We start from the raw sequence: 18,228 nt of genomic DNA on the forward strand, positions 1-18,228 counted from the left end.
AATCTCGATGATATCGCCCATTTTTTCGTCGCACGTGTAATTATTTATTCTGATAATAAAATAGAATCACGTGGGCTTAGCAATATTTATCTGCATTTGTCTTAGCCAATAAGATTATCCCTTCCGAGCAAGCACGCGCCAATTTACACAATGAACCGATGAAGATTTTCAAATCAATTTCTTTTAAGATCTATTGAAAGCAAACCCAATTAAATTAACTTTTTAAATCGTAATTAAATTTAATTAAAATTATTTTCTATTTACATTACCGTTCCACTCAAATTGCATAAGAAGTTAATATATCTACTAAAATCAATAAAAATCTTATGACTCTGATGTAACTGCATTCAACTATTTAAATGTAAAACAATACGTGAAACTACAAAGTAAAATTGGTCTTAACCAACTTGTTTAAATGGGAAAAACAAATCACGTGACTACCATATCACAGCCAACTTCGATTCGGTAGCTCGTGTTCATAGTTGGTCGTGCAACGGTAAATAAATAAATTATTCCTTTCAGATACTGCAGACAAATAATTATCTTCCACCTTTCTATTACAAGGTGTTTAAATAATAATAGTAATAATAATTATTAGATAATTTAGATGAATCGATCAAAATTTAAACCGCTATTAGCAAAAGAAAATGAATAATAGTTCGTATTTCTTAGGATAGATGGCGCTGCAGTTCTCCACCAAGTCACGTGATTACCATCGATTCAGCCCCGCTAAAAATAACCGTACCGATATCTCCATTATATCTTTTCCGTTTGTAGCTTGAGGGGTTAACTGCAAATTGCTTTGCTTGTCAAAGTAACTGACCATTTTGATTTTGGATGAATGGCTTGTAAAGCACTTATGTTGATAGAAGCTTCCCCGAAAACGCCCATTTGCTCAAAAAGGGAGATACAACGACCTTGGGACTCCTTTGAGAGTGGCCGACCGCTCGAAGGGTCGGCCTGGTTTTGCGCAGGGGTCATTGTTGTTTCGTACTTTTTTAATACGTTTTCAAATTTATGATACGAAAATACGTTTTGGATTTCTTTAATCGTATTTAGTACGTTGGGAAAATTTATGATACGAAAATAAGTTTTGATATTTTTGGTATACATTTAGTACGTTTTAACTTTTTGGAGTTCGTTGAAAGTCTTATTAATAGTACTAGCCGAGAAGCCCGCCTTACAGGCGGGCCCTCTGCTAGTTTTGTGTTTCGAGACACTCCACCCCAGTACGCCCCCCCCCCACCCCTTTCTCCCATGGGATAATTTCCGGGCCACCCTTTTCCCCATAATCGAACCACCGCAGTAAGGCCCCCTCCCCCTTTTACCCATGCGAGAATTTCAGTGGCACCCTTTTCCCCATAGTTGAACCACCGCAGTAAGGCCCCCTCCCTTTTTTTCCATGCGATAATTTCCATGGTACCGTTAACCCCATAGTCGACCTCAACCCGTAAGGCCCTTCCTCCCCTTTTTCCCATGTGATAATTCTTGGGGTACCTCCAGTAAGGCCCTTCCTCCTCATTTTTCCCATTTAACATTAAAATTTTAAAATTTATTATTATTTATTATTTATTTATTGCAATAAGCTGCAACAAAAATAAAATAATAATAAGAATAAATTTTAAAAAATTTATGTTAAATGTGTAGGGAAGAAAATAAATATAAATATGGATACCATTGTGGGCAAAATTGGATCAAAGATTTTGTGTTAAAAATTGGAGGAGCAGTGGACTGTGATTTGAAAGGCGGAATGACGTCATTCTGTTGTTCACAGGAATATTTTTTAATACTTTAAATGAATTTGACATATTAATCAACAATAAAAATAATATATGTCCCTTTAAGGCTGCACATTTAACGAGCTCTAAACTGTTTTTTCAGTTCGAAGAACTGTTTTTGTTCTAATTCAGACAGTTTTAGTTAGGCTCCCGTTCCGTCGGCCCCTTTCCGAGGCCCGGGCCCGGGGTACTTTTGCCCCGCTTACCCCCCCTAACGCCGGCCCTGATTGAAAGCGACATCCACGCTGTTTTCAAGGGCATTGTAGTTGTTGACAGCAGATACCATGTCGGATTCGAAATTTAGACATTTAAAAAAGGAAGAAAATTTGATTCATAGATGGCGTACTAAGCGGAAAATCTAAAAGTACGTTTTTCCCGAAAAAATGCTTCGAAAATACGTTCTGTGATTGGAGGAAGTACGTTTCCGGAAATCGCTCGAAACAACACTGCTACGGGTACGTTCAGTTGCTGTAAAATGTTAAAAACCGATTGAGATTTTTCCGATGTGCATCGTGACGTCAGTACCAGTTGTACGGAATTTTTGTCTCGTGTGATTTCACCGATGAGCCTCGTGACGTCAAAAGTTACTGTACGCTATTCAGTGTTCATACAAACTTGGAGAACTTGGAAAACCTGGAAATATCAGTGAAACAGATTCTTTCCAAAAAAATCAGGGAGATATCAGGGAAATTTTAAATATTTAACCAAAACCTGGATATATCAGGGAAATTCGTTTGAGTCTGGAAGCGCCTCAATAATTATATATAATTTTTTTCGATTAAACGAAACCATACGGTGCTTTAGCACCTGGATATATCAGGGAAATTTCCAGGAGAAAACCTGGAAATATCATTCTCCTGGAAATATCAGGGAAATTAATTTTCCAAATGTTGTATGAACCCTGGCTATTTTTAAATGATGCCATCGAGGGATTTGATGAAAGGTAGCGACATCTAAAGGCGACGGACGGTAGTAAAAATGTAACATTACTGTACGCTTTTTTCCCCGTATCGATGCCATCAAAGATAATCTAGACTACGATGGGCTTTACGAATAGTAGTGACATCTAGACGCGGCTGTCAGTAAGAAATTTTTTTTATTTTATAAAATAAAATTATGGTTATCTTCTATAGGTGCTTCAAAGATGCACCTTCGATTTTCGCGAGTTTAAGTCACCGAAACAACATTAACATTAATTTATATCGTGGAAGCCATATTCTCCACGTGCTTGAAAAAAAAACTAAAACACCGATGCGCCATCTATCATCTATGGGCATCGTGGCGACCAAACCGGAAATACAAAAACTCGTACAGTAACATTATTTATTTTCCGATGCGCATCGATGGCTTTTTATAGAGCACCTGAACGCACCATAGGAAGCGCACGCTACTATAGCCCACCAGATGGCGCCAAAAGTATATTCTAAATGGAGAGTTTTCATAAAATCCGTTTCGGTTGAATTTTAAAATGTGTTGGTCGTTTGGGATTTCGGTCGAATGGGCCTACAGCCGACCAGCAGAGTCTAAAACCTCAACTTATAAATTATTCATATTTCCACAGTAAAAAAAGGTAATTACTATAAAATGATTGGAACCAGTTCAGAATATGAAAAAAAAACGTTTCTTTTTCGGTAATATAAATATTTATAAAGATGAGTAGCGTGTATCCCAATATTTTATAAAAATTTATTATGGGGCCTAAATGAAAAATTGCCAAATATTTTGTTTTGCAGAATATAGCCCATGCTTTAGACTTTTAGATAAAATAGTTAATAACATTTCGGCTACCCCCGAAACCTTAAATATTTGTTTAAAAAAGTTGAAAAAAACGATTCATTTGATTTAAATCGGATTTTTAATGATTTCCAATTAGTTTTGGGTTTTATAGATTTTTTAACGATTTCAATTATTTTAACATTATACCTGTATTTCTGGACAAATTGATTAATAATTTGAGTGAAGCAATATTGTTAACTAAAATTTAAATTTAATAACTTTTGTTCTTAGTTGACATTTCTAAATAGCTTATTTTTGTGCACTTTCATCTATTATTTATAAAAATCACTAAATTTAAATGGCGATTAAAAAAATCACTAGATTTAAATGGCGATTATAAAATCACTAGATTTAAATGGCGATAAAAAATCACTAGATTTAAATGGCGATAAAAAATCACTAGATTTAAATGGCGATAAAAATCACTAGATTTAAATGGCGATTAAAAATCACTAGATTTAAATGGCGATTAAAAATCACTAGATTTAAATGGCGATTAAAAATCACTAGATTTAAATGGCGATTAAAAATCACTAGATTTAAATGGCGATTAAAAATCACTAGATTTAAATGGCGATTAAAAATCACTAGATTTAAATGGCGATTAAAAATCACTAGATTTAAATGGCGATTAAAAATCACTAGATTTAAATGGCGATTAAAAATCACTAGATTTAAATGGCGATTAAAAATCACTAGATTTAAATGGCGATAAAAAATCACTAGATTTAAATGGCGATTAAAAATCACTAGATTTAAATGGCGATAAAAAATCACTAGATTTAAATGGCGATAAAAAATCACTAGATTTAAATGGCGATAAAAATCACTAGATTTAAATGGCGATTAAAAATCACTAGATTTAAATGGCGATTAAAAATCACTAGATTTAAATGGCGATTAAAAATCACTAGATTTAAATGGCGATTAAAAATCACTAGATTTAAATGGCGATAAAAAATCACTAGATTTAAATGGCGATAAAAAATCACTAGATTTAAATGGCGATTAAAAATCACTAGATTTAAATGGCGATAAAAAATCACTAGATTTAAATGGCGATAAAAAATCACTAGATTTAAATGGCGATAAAAATCACTAGATTTAAATGGCGATTAAAAATCACTAGATTTAAATGGCGATTAAAAATCACTAGATTTAAATGGCGATTAAAAATCACTAGATTTAAATGGCGATTAAAAATCACTAGATTTAAATGGCGATTAAAAATCACTAGATTTAAATGGCGATAAAAAAATGTTGCAGACAAGACACGGCTTTATTAGTATATTCTTCGCACGCGCGATAGAAAAGCCGAGGGGTCGGACACTTGCCATTATTTTGTACAGGATTTCGGGATTTCGTAGAGATTTTGGCGATTTTATCATTACTTTTTGAGGTGTTTTTGGGATTTCAATGTTAATTTACCATAGAGGGAGCTAAAAGATTTTGCGATTTTAGACAAAGTGTACGGGATTTTGGTAAATGTCCGACCCCTCGAGAAAAGCCTTTAGCGCGCGCTCGTAGACTTGTAAAAGTAAGAGACTGACGTAAGAGCAACATTTAAACAAGGTCACATTACTTCATAAAAAGAACTATTTAAGCGCCTACAAAATGAATTCACAAAAACTTTCACGTTAAGCAGTGTACCGTAAAAGAAGTATATTACTTAAAATTATGCATATTTGAAACCACTTTTTTTGTCGTAATAATTCACATACCTCCTAGAAAAACAAACGATAAATTTTTTTTCTATGGGGGCTACTCAATTTCATAATCATAAAACGTAAACGAATAGAAGAATGTCAAGGATAACTAAGGCCTTCAGCTAATCACCGAATTTAATTGGTTGAAGTAAAACAAATAACTATCGTAAAATTACAGGGCCCCCACTCAAATATTCAATTTATTTTAGGAAAAATAGGATTATATTTCTAAAAGTATAGGACTATATAGGACTAGTTTTTCAAAATTGTAGGACTTTATAGGTCTATATCTGCCATTATATTTACTAACTTTATACATTTAAAAACAAAATTGTCAGTATCTAAATGAAATTCCATTAAATAAATCTTTTTTCAAAAGTAAAAGATTTGCTAGTCAGCTCGACGGTTATTAGACCTTTCAGAATTCCACATAATCAACAGAACATTTAAATCAGAATTGACGCCCTCGATAATTTTGCCGATACCTTTTTTATCAAGGGTCTTTTGCGGATACATATAAAAATAAATATTTCTATTACGAAAAATTACCACTGATTTTCAGAGATATTGAGCAATCTAGGTTAAGTTCTCGGCACAGAGCCCTCTGTGTCTTAATATGCCCAAGGCGAAATATAATACAACCAAGCGCGATAACACCGCTACTCAGTTCGAGTGCGAGTCCAAGTCGGAGCAAGTCGAGAATGTATTCGTCGGAAAAAGGTTCGGTCAGGAAAATAGCATAGAAACCATAGGAAGTGTCATTCTTATTATGTTACTTATGATATAAACGGTACGTTGCTTTCTTCATCTAACGCGACCATTTAGAATGACCCTGCCAGGGGTTCTTGACACTGCTAGACGCAGTTCAATATATTCACAGAATAACATTTTTCATTCCTGATACCCGTTATGCATTAGCTTTTTCTTAGAAATGCTTTTATGTTACTTTCCTGGATCGTAACCGCCGACAGCGCCAAGTCACGATAATTTCTATTTATGATCCCTTCTACAATGCCATTCCAACTTCACGCAATAAATTAGACCCAGTGACGTTAGACAGGTGTCTCTTCTTCTACCCAGATCTTTGACAACAGATTCGGAATTTTACAGAAAAGCAAGTTGTTTGTTCAATCCCCGTAGCATTTTACGTCGAAGGACCACTATGTTCTGTTAACAACAATTCGGAGCTGTCCACATTCCGACGCTTCGGACATTGTACCGTTCTCCAATTTATAGCTTATGACCCCAAGCCCTGACCTTCAGTGGCTATTGTTCCATTTCAGTGCATTGTTGGGACCCCAGCCCCGACCCCGCCGTTTTTACCGCTTCTTTTCTAAAAAGGTCTCGATTGGGGTCGAAGGATTGATGCAACGTTCATAACGACACCCAAGTTGGCAAAAAAATCGGCTTTTTCTAAAAATGAAAAAGCAAGTATGGTTTTATCCGGATAAATCCGAGGTTTTAGCAGGTTAAAGCTAGGGTGAGACCACAAGCATGAAAAAGTTTATATCAGGCCCTAATATGAGATTTTGTTTCAGTGTAGATGTATTAAGAAGACAACAAAAAGTATACAACAGTAAACCAAATCTTATATCGGGCCCTAAATTGAGATTTTCCCTCAGTGTAGATGTATTAAGAAGACAACACAAAGTATACAACAGTAAACCAAATCTTATATCGGGCCCTAAATTGAGATTTTCCCTCAGTGTAGATGTATTAAGAAGACAACACAAAGTATACAACAGTAAACCAAATCTTATATCGGGCCCTAAATTGAGATTTTCCCTCAGTGTAGATGTATTAAGAAGACAACACAAAGTATACAACAGTAAACCAAATCTTATATCGGGCCCTAAATTGAGATTTTCCCTCAGTGTAGATGTATTAAGAAGACAACACAAAGTATACAACAGTAAACCAAATCTTATATCGGGCCCTAAATTGAGATTTTCCCTCAGTGTAGATGTATTAAGAAGACAACAAAAAGTATACAACAGTAAACCAAATCTTATATCGGGCCCTAAATTGAGATTTTCCCTCAGAGTAGATGTATTAAGAAGACAACATAAAGTATAAAACAGTAAATAAAATCTTAAATCAGGCCATAATATATATTTCCCGTGTTGATGTTTTGATCAGACGATTCCAATCAGAAAGTTTTAGTTTTCGTACTTTCGTGATTAAATGATTCTTATATATATTTAAAAAATTAGATTAAACCATGAAAATAGCACCATGAAGGTGACCGAAACCGCGGTTTTAAAATTAACTTTTTACGCCTGTGCACGAGAGAAGTTCGTTGTGAATCTAATTTTTTAAATAAATATATTATAATTATAATAATATGTTATAATTAATTAATAATTAAAAAAACGTTTCTACCATGCATTTTTCTAACAATTTAACAATCCGGTTACAGCCAGATGGTTAAATTTGGTCTGGCGGGAACTTGCCAACCCTGAGGACACCGAATATCTAATAAAGAAGTAAAACTTTGCAACATAGCTCCAGTCTCCCTCTTTTTTCGGGTGGGGCGGTCCAACGAAGCAGTTGACAGGGGAGAGTCATATAATCAATGCGAGAGGAAGTTTTAAGATAATTCTTTTCCCACGCGATCGAGTTACCGCGACCCCAGATGAGATCTTTCTGACCGACTCGGTTACCATCTAAGCTAAATAACTTTGGTACTTCTTTATGCGAAAAAATTCAATTCTACGGTACATTTTCCACTAGTAATGAAATTACTTATAAAAATACAAAGTAACTAAAAACATTTTAGTTAACGAAATTGGGAAAAATTAAATGCGGAAAAATTTCCGCAAATCGGATAAATAATCGATTGAAACATAAAAAACTTTTTACAGGTTTTTAAAGTTTTTATCTTTTTATCGATATAAAATGTCAAATAACAGTAAACATACTGAAAAACATTAGTGTTACATTGTTAATCAGTTTAAACTAGTGTAGAGGTTTAGTTTTACTTTTAGATTCGACAAAATGAGGCGAAAATGCCGCTTAAATTTACTTACAACACTAGATTATTTCAAAGCCAATGGCGGATTTGGGTGCTAAAAGCCGTTACAGAGAAGCTCGTTTGTGTGATAATCCTTCAACAGCTGTGTCCCCAGAGAGTAGGTCAAATTGCTATTAACACATTTTGCAAGATTTAATGCTATAGAGAATAGACTGATTTCGAGTCAGATTTCGATATTGAATTGTTCTATATCGGTTTTATTTAAAAACCATTTCGATAAATGAGTAGAAAATATAAAATTTTATTTGGAAGAATTAGATTCTTATTAAAAACACTACCTCAATTGCGTATCTAGGAGTTCATTTGGCTTAAATTGTACACCCTTTTTGGACCAAAAGACAATATTGACAACCTCACTTGACTGATCCATTTTGGGAGGTGGGGGATTAACCCCCTTAAATATTATAAAATACGCGAATAAGTAGATTAGTCCATAAAGAAAAGGGATAAAAATGCCTAAGCAAATTTGAATAAATTTAAAAACTTGCTAATAGCTCGTACCGATAGGTCTTCGAGCAAACAAAGACGCGAAACTCGACCAAATAGATCTGAGTGAAAAAATTGGTACGCCCCGCTAACCGGTCATTTAATCGACGACCACGAATTATCGAATGTTAAGAGCTAAATGACTACGAAAAATTACCATGCCAATGGTCATTTATTACAAAAATTAAACGCTTAAACAAATGCAATATGAAACACCTACACAATTTCAATCAATATTGACTAATAACGTTGCAATTCCCCGACAACCCCACCCACACGTATCAACATTCCAAACCCTCATTCAAATAAACCCCGACACTACTACTATACAAAATCATTAAACCGATACTAGTCAAATTTTATAAAAAATATTTTCCAAGCCAGCCACGTATAACTTATAATTGTACTTATCACAATTGTCGGTACAAATAGCTGATGCGTCACCTTCGGAAACGTAATTTGAAGAGTTGAGTACAGTTGGCCACGGAGGAAGACTAGACGATTGAAAATAGCAGCGACTTATTTTTTACTTATGATTCAACTACGAACTCTTTTAAACGTGTAAGTTGAGCTTGAGGATTGATAGAAATGTCCAAATAATAATAATGATACTATATTCCCCAGAGTTCCCTGGTTCTGATGTCAAGGTTCATCCGGAATCTTGGGTAGTATAAACTCCACCCATGGTCAGCGATTGGGTCACGTGGAGGTGACCCAATCGCTGACCATGGGTGGAGTCGATACTACCCAATCCAAAAATTACGAGTAGTTACGATACAGTTCTACAATTATTTGTGATTTACAACTGATACTAAGAAATTTTAAAAGCTATTCGGAAGATGGCTTTATGGCTTATGCATCATGGCTTGGAAATTACAACAATCACTAACCCACCAAAATACACTAATAAATTATACAGAAAGTAAAATCCCCTGAGAAGTAAAAATATTCCCCCAAAAGCCAAGCATACACTTTCAAACAAAGTCATAAATTCGTCACCCGCACGAAAGTTAAAACATTTTTCCCGAGAAACTCTGACGTTTGGCGATTTGACCATCGGCACGGTGTTTTTTGAAGAAAGGATTAAAAAGGTCGGGACTCCCTGACGGCCATTAAGTGAGGGAAGGGGGGGGGGGGCGGCGCTTAGGACGGCGACCAACAAAGGCAATTCTTATCATCGCCGACCGAGCGGGTTCCAAGAAATGGGCCCCACACAACTTTATCTCAAACGTAGGGAGGGGTTATTCTATAATACTTTTCCTCCCCGTATAGAATTAGCACTCTTTATTTCAAATATTTCGTTGCAGATTCCTTTTAACTCCCCTTAAATACGCTCTTGTACATCCTACTAACAAAACTACCACGATAAGGCGTAAACGTAAACAAAGTCTATTAGTAATGTGAGAAAACCACATTTTAAAGACCGAGACCAGAGCGAATTTCCACCCCTCTTATCCTGTACTTAATTTTTTGACGAGTGAAAACTGATTGACATCTCTGACAACTTAAGTGACAGCTCTGACCTATGAGTGACCGCCTGGACAATTCCATGTATTGTAGCTTACCTCTTTTTTGATGCTCATTGTATATATTCTATTCAAAAACAGTCAGAGCCGTCGGTCAAGCTGTCGACGCGGTCACTCAATTTAGCGGAGGTCTAAATTCGCGCACGAGAAAATGGACAAGTGGAACCGGACGGTATATTTCATTGCCATTCTTGCCAACGGAGAATTTCATAAGAATTAAGTGAGATAAATAAATAAATTTGGCTTGACAGCATGGGTCGACGAATCATAATAAAATTTTACTCGTTTAAATGCTTTGGCTACTAAGATTGCCAGATTTTTAGATAGAAATATAGATAAGGTAATTTTGGGCAAGATTTTGAAGCAAATCCCGAAGGTTGTCGATTTCTTTATTTAATTACAATTTGTTTTATTTAAATTGGATTTCTTGGTTTTATTGATTTTTTTTTAAGTTCTATGCCTCAGCGGTAAAGAAAACAAAATTTTAGATTAATCCCAGTTACATTGAAATTACTAAATTTAAATTAGTTTACTCTATTTTATAAAATGTCTTTACGCTTGCCTAACTTGTTGAAATGTTGCCCTTGAATAGTTCAGCCAATGCCTAAAAATGAGTTCATAAACTCTTTAGTGAGAGAGAAAACGGATCCACAGCTGAAGCGGGAAGGCAACATTTCAACAAGATGGCCGAGGTTATTTTATAAGAACTATTGACAGCAGACTTTTGTGCATCTTCATAAATAAATATAATATAACAAGTGATTTAAATCAATGATTTAAAAAAACTTATTTATATCTTCGACTTAAATCAAATTTATTTAAATAAGACCACCCTGCAGACCCCACCAATTTTGTAGAGCCACGGCTTCAGTCCAAAATTAACCTTACGCATCATAGTGTGGGATTTCCCCTAGGGGTAAGACACTCTGCGAACTCGGTGTACACTGCCGTACCTTTGACAGTGCTAAATGGAACTCGCGAACTCTTGAAAATATGTACCTTTAACAGTGCTAAATGCACGAACTCGGTGTACAGATTATCTGAGACTGTCTTACCCCTCGGATTTCCCGCAAATATTTAAATACTTTATTGCGAAAGTCTGAACTAAATTTAATCTACTCACACATTCCTCGCATTTTATTTCAAAGCTTTGACAACATCCGCGAGGTTTGCTTCAAAATCTTGCCATAAATTTTACTTATAAATATTTAACCCTAAAATCATCCAATCTAAGTTTTATAATCATAAAAACAAGTGCATCAAATTTCGATAAGATTCGCCGAGCCAGAATTGCTTGACCATTTGAGTAAAAATAATTAAGATATACGTTTCTACATCATAAAATAATTAAAAACTTGACCTTTTACAAAGGTCTTTCTAAAGTGACCTTCTGGTTTATGGTTGCTCGTACATCTCACAAAGTTTTATTCGGGCAGTCTTCGAGCACGCGCCAGATAATCTTCGATTCCTCGTAGGACTCTAGCACGCGCTCTTAGACTCGTAAAAGTAAGAGACAGGGACGTCGGAACCAGAAGGCCCCGTTATTTTCTAGAAAAACCTATTAAAAGGTGAAGTACGTATGTTCCCATGGAAACTGACCAGTGAGATGGTTTATGAGAATGACCAAAATGTGACTGACCATGAACGTCGTCTTCGTCGGAACTGATCCCGGATGAGGAACTGCTGAGATGGTCGTTATCAAGGTTCCTTTTCTCGTGGAACAACTTCGAAGCTGAGAATCCGTCCTCGTTCAATTGGCAATTAATACTAACTAGTGTCTGGCGAACTGGGCCGTTCAATTTCCGTTTAGGGATGGACCGGGATTCTTTTAATTCGGCACCCTTGTCCGGGCTAAACTTGAGGGTCCTGTGCAGTTCGTCGATCTTCAGTATTTTCTGCAACGCCACCGGGTCTTCGTAGGCTATGCATTTGCGAGTGCGCGCGTGGTACATTAAGCCCGATTTGTCGTCGAAGGTCGCGTGGCAGACGGAGCAGGCGAACGGCGGTTGGTGGTCGACCGGAATGACGCGATTCAACAACGCGGACATTTTACCGAAAGTCTGGTCGCCGTCCACGGGGACATCCGCGACTGTTTGACAATGCGAATTGCCAAGGCCGGTGTCCGACTCAGTTGGTGGCCGGATGTGCGTCAAATTGTGTTTCTTGAGGGCGTACTTTAATTTCGTCGCGTACTGGCATCTTCGGCAGCGGTATGGCTTCTGGTCCTGGTGCACTATCAATCGGTGACCCACGAACGCTTTATTGCGCTTGAATCTCAACTTGCAGTCGTGGCAAGTGTTCAGTACCGCCAGTGACTCTCTTTGGCTTTTCGGTTTAGGAACGTGGTAGGACCGCTCTTGACGACTTGCGGCTTGGAGGATTTGCCGCGGAAGTCTATCGCAAACGACGACGGGATTCCAGGCGGCGGAGAATTCGACGTTAAAAGGAATTTCAATCGCGAGAGGCTCCAAATTATCCGGATTGTCACCATCATCGACAGTATCTGACGAATCTAAAAATGAAAAAAATAAGAGTTTATTTACTATCAGTACGACCACATAAATACCCCTTATGGTACGACTTTTTAAAATCATTTAAAGGAATTATAGGAAATTATTGAGTAATATATACGAAAATGTAGGAAAAAATTGGAGAGGGGGGGGGGGGTAAATTTAGGATAAAAAAAGAAAAATTTAATATACTTAAGAGAAAATGCTTGTCAAAATTATTTAAAGGGGGTATAACATATTAACATTCAAAGTAAAGTTGATAACCGTAAAAAAAAATTAATTGAAAGTAGTAACAATATTTATAATAAAATTATTAGCGGATGACAAGCGATAACTAGACTGTCTGAACAAAGTAGGAAATAGGTATTTTCTAAAAAAATGAAGCGTATCAATATATAAGCCAAAGACGATGTATACGCTTCGCAAGTTGAGCTATTGAACACGCCAGTCTTTTTAGCGAAGCGTGTATGAAGTCTTTGATATAAGCAGACGATAGAAATAGTCGAACATATCGGCGAACAGTGTTGGAAATAAGAATCATTAAAAAATTTAAGGGTAGAATATAAACTATTTTAATTTATTTAGATTTTGTAGTTAAAATACAGGGCACTATAGGAAATATAAGAACGCTGTAGGATGTATAGGATACAAATTTTAAAATAATAGTTCTAAATAAGCCATTTTCAGAAGTTTTATAGCGTGTATTTAAAGTAGTAGTAACAATCATAAAAGATAAATTCCGCGAGTTCTTTCTATAAATGAACTTGGCTTGTTTTAATGAGTCTTTCTTTTAGAAAGCTTTCGGCGCGTGATGGAGACGCGAATAACTTAGGATTTTCCTGCGCGCGTGCTAAGATAGTACTAATAAAGCTCTTTTGTGACGTAAAAGCAACAGGTTTTATTTCTTTGATTTTGTTCATATTTTAAATTTTATTTTATAGGTAAATTTCTTGCTTCTGTTTAAATATTTTCAAATTACATCAATTAAATTTTTACCGAAAAATATAGGATTTTATAAGACCATTTCAGAATAATATAATTTTATAGGACCATTCTAGAATTATAGGCTTGTATACGACCATTCTAGAATTATAGGATTTTATAGGACCATTTCAGAATAATATAATTTTATAGGATCATTTGAGAATTGTTGATTTTATAGGACCATTTCAGAATTATAGGATCGCTGAGAGCCCTGTTAGCGTTCATTATAAATCCTGAATTATTTCGTCTGGACTATTTAATTTTATTTGAATTCAATAGATAGAAATCTTACACTTTTTTGGAAATTTACCAATTATAATAATAGGTAGTAAATAATTAAAACTTAATTTAATTAGTGGTGTGCAAATACCATTTTTTGGGGATCGAATCGAATATCCAATATTTTTTCAAGGCACGTCAAATACCAAATCGAATATTTATAACGTCAAATAATTTGGTCGAATATTTTTAGAGCAAAATTTTAAGCCAGTTAACTGATCAAATAGCAAATAGTATTTCGAATACCAAAAAATTCGACGTATTTGGTTTTGAAATAACCAAACAGTTTGCATATTTGTCAACAAAATAAAAAAGTAATAGAAATCACTGTTCATTTTACTTGCAATAGTAAAATACTAAACCAAATGTATAATATATATTTTATTTTATTTAATAAATTTAAACTATAAAACTAAACTTTTTCAAAGAAAACTTTTACAAACAATATTTAAAATATTTTTAAAGTTTAACTACCACAGCGTTCTCCTCTGATGGCCTTGAAACTCAATAAATTAGAAAAAGACCCGCGGTTATTCGACCAGTTTGCAAACTATTTGAAAATACCAAATACGTTTTTCCTATCTTTACGAATATTCGACTATTCAGGGTGACCAGGGAAAAGCTTTGAAAATTTTATAGGAAAAATAGGAATTTTAGGGGCGAATTATAGGAAAATATAGGACACTAAATAGGCGAATTTTAAGAAAATATAGGAAATTAAATAGGCTAAATCTAAAATAGGCGAATTTTAAGAAAATATAGGAAATTAAATAGGCTAAATCTAAAATGGGCGAATTATAGGAAACTAAATAGGCTAAGAAAAATATGGGAAAAATAATAAGGTAATTGTTGCATATCGGTATACTTCGACTCGAATCACCTAGAATATTGATAATGTTTTGTACACTGCTTTCTTGCATTATTGGATCACTTAGCGGATTTACAAAGCTCGTACATTTCAAGATTTTGTTCGAAAATGGCAGTATTTACACTAGATGATGACACGTACAAAAAAGTTCTTTCGTTTTCAAAAGCCCGTGAAATTATAGGAAATATAGGAAAATAGGTTAGAATAAAGGAAATTATAGGAAGGCATTCAAAATATAGGAAAATATGGGAAATTTAGGAAGTCTGGTCACCCTGGACTATTTGATCAAGAAAACCGAATATTCGCGAACTTTCCCAAGTGCTATTCGATTTGGTATTCGATCGAATTATTTGGTCTAACCAAATTTTTGCACACCCCTATAATAATTTTAAAATTCTGAAATTTCAAATTACAATTTTTAATTGTACCCTTATACGGGTTTAGCCTTAGTAAAATGGCTTGATTTAGAATGTCAATAATTTTAAGTTTTATGATGCTATTATTTGGGGAATCGAAAAATTCAACTTTCTGTGTTTCGTAAGATGCTCAACATCCATTTTAACTCTGTCAAAGATTGAGTTTGGACAAATGTCAAGTGATATTGTAGCTAAACCATCAATGTACTGTGGTAATGTATAGATTATAGGTTAATATTGAACCCGGCTACCTGTTTAAAGACATAATAAGTCGCTAGATGACTTGGCCCTTAGGTGGTGCCTTGGGTATTAGCCTAGCTGATTATTATTATTATTATTATTATTATTCGACCAATGTGCTGCCCAGGAAAATTTTTGTTTATTTTATAAATAAAAACGATTTTTGTCCATGGTAAGCGATATAATATTACTTTAAAATAGAAAAAAATACACATGGAGAATTATTTCATATTTTACTTAAAATATGAAGCAAGCCTCCATGTGTATTTCTTCTATTTTAAAGTATTTTTATGATATTTATTTATTTATTTATATTTATTTTGAAGGTTATTTAAAACCTTCCAAGCTAAAAGGGACATCCACCTAATTTTCAACCATATTAATAATTTTCTAAAATATTTCGTCCTCCTCACCTATATTTCAGTAAAAGTTCTCAAATTTTCAACCGAAATTAAATTCCCTGACATTCCCTTGATTGATAAGAGCAATTTTTCAAATTCCAGGTACTGTTGCAACCATACAAAGGACCTCCAACGTCATAAATGAATGTTAAAATAAGACGCCAAGCTTTTTAATTCTACTAGTCACTTCCTCTTAAAATATGCGCATTATCAACCGAAGAGTTGTACATTCAATCAAAATCCCGTACGTTGCTCTGAAAATCCGAAATTAGAAATCCAGGGAAGAAAACTACAGCGTTGCCACAGTTTCTACACAATCAAATTCACTGACTTTTTCATGTTTTCCCTGACCATCTCTGGAGATTTTCACCGACTTATTTTTTATTTTTAACATATACAGGGTGTTTTCTAAATGGTGGTAGGACCGAGCGTCGACGGGTTCTACAGATTATTTTAAGACTAAAATGTTCTATGGCATTTTTCCGATTTAGGCCACCATTTCAAAGTTACGAAACGAACGATGTATGGACGACCCCTCCATTTAACATTACATTTTAATACCTTGACGTAAATTAGCTTCGAAAAATGCCATAGTACATTTTCGTCTTAAAATAAAGTGTAAACCCGTAGACGCTCGGTCCTACCACCATTTAGGGAACACCCTGTATTTTAGTAAAAGTTTCCTATTTGCAACAGAAATTAAATTCCCTGATTTTTATACCTATATTCAAATTTCCCGACTTTACCAAGAATTCCAGATTTTCCAGGTACCGTGGCCACCCTGAACTAAGAAACTTTTGAAATCCAACCCGAAATCCTGAACACCTTTTTCCGAATGCCCGTCTCTTCGTTATCAACACCTGAAATTCAATTCTGTATTTCTATCAGGGTTTCCACAAAATTTTCATATTCAAATTCCCTGACTATTCCCTGTTTTTCCTGACCATTTTAAGAGATTTTCCCTGACTTATAAAGGCCAAAAATTTTCTTTTATATTTTACTTTTAAAGTTAATAAATTTAGATGGACTTATATTTCAATAAAAAGGTTATTGCAAATTTTGAAGAAAAAAAATAGCCAAACATTCAAGGGAATAAATGATGATCATAGAATTTGTCATAGATCTAGAGTTAAATAACCTTAAAAAAGTGCCAAGATAAAATTGAAATCCCTGACTTCTCCCTGACTTTTTACAAATTCTTAAAATTCCCTGACTTTTTAGGCCCATTTTTAAATTCCCTGTTTTCCCTGACGTGTGGCAACCCTGTCTACAAATTAACGTGGCATTCTTGTTTTAGAGGCTCAAATCCAGCGAAAAATCTCGTCCATTGGATTCTAAATGTCTGCCCCCTGGTGGCGTCCAGCGAGACGAGCGGCCAAGGCCACAGGCGGCTTTCTCTTTTTCGGTGGCTCGTCTCCAACTTTGCCGGCGCCGATTGGCATCCACGAGCCAGTGTTTCCACTTTGCGGCGAAAAAGGGCGTTTTCGGCGAAAACTGTCTCGGTGGGCACCATAAATTTTAAAACCGGCGAAAAGGCGAAAAAGCGGCGAAAACCATTGAAAACGGCGCAAATTGCGGCGAAAATATTTTTCGATATTTTCAGTCAGAAAAACTAAAAAATCGTCGTCTCTGTAGTCCCTCTACTCTGCCCCTATGACCGCCCATTCAATTTTTATATATACCAATAAAAAATGTATAACATTTAAAGAAATAAAATGTATTTTTTTTAGTAAATGAACCAAAGTTATCCGATAAATTATACATTCAATTTTTTTAAAATTTACTGGATTTTTTATTTGACTAGATTTTTTATTTGTCTAGATGAGTCTAATATTATATGCAAAATTAAATAAAGCGGCATTTTCGCCTGATGTTTTCGAACCTAAAAGTAAAACTAAACCTCTAGACTAGTTTAAATTGCTTAACAATGTAACACTATTAATCTTTGTAGTATGTTTACTGGTATTAAACATTTTATATCGATAAAAAGTTAAAAATTCTTAAAAAGTCATTTATGTAACAATTTTTTATTTTTACGATTTGCGGAAATTTTTGCGCAATTCGGAAAATTTTCTGGAAATTTTTCCACATTTTATTTTTCCGGAAACAACACTAAAAATTTAAGTCAAAATGACTTAACGTTCCAATTTTCAACTTCCAAATAATGTATTTACTTTTCATAAGCATTTAAAGTCTTTTGGAACTCGTGTTCTGTGTACCAAGA

At 34.7% G+C, this 18,228-nt stretch overlaps 1 protein-coding gene across 1 annotated transcript in view; it reads right to left on the reverse strand.

Moving 5' to 3' along the window:
- The window catches only part of LOC149961052 (uncharacterized), a 42,150-nt gene that overhangs the window by 14,580 nt on the left and 9,342 nt on the right, over positions 1–18,228 (reverse strand). The window contains exon 2 of the mRNA XM_090153031.1: positions 11,946–12,818. Within this exon, the coding sequence (XP_090009157.1) occupies positions 11,946–12,818 (873 nt within the window). The remainder of the gene's footprint in view (positions 1–11,945; positions 12,819–18,228) is intronic.

The sequence above is a fragment of the Leiobunum rupestre genome, chromosome 1 (assembly GCF_980474605.1).
Source record: "Leiobunum rupestre chromosome 1, qqLeiRupe1.1.hap1, whole genome shotgun sequence".
NCBI classification, from domain to species: Eukaryota; Metazoa; Arthropoda; class Arachnida; order Opiliones; family Sclerosomatidae; genus Leiobunum; species Leiobunum rupestre.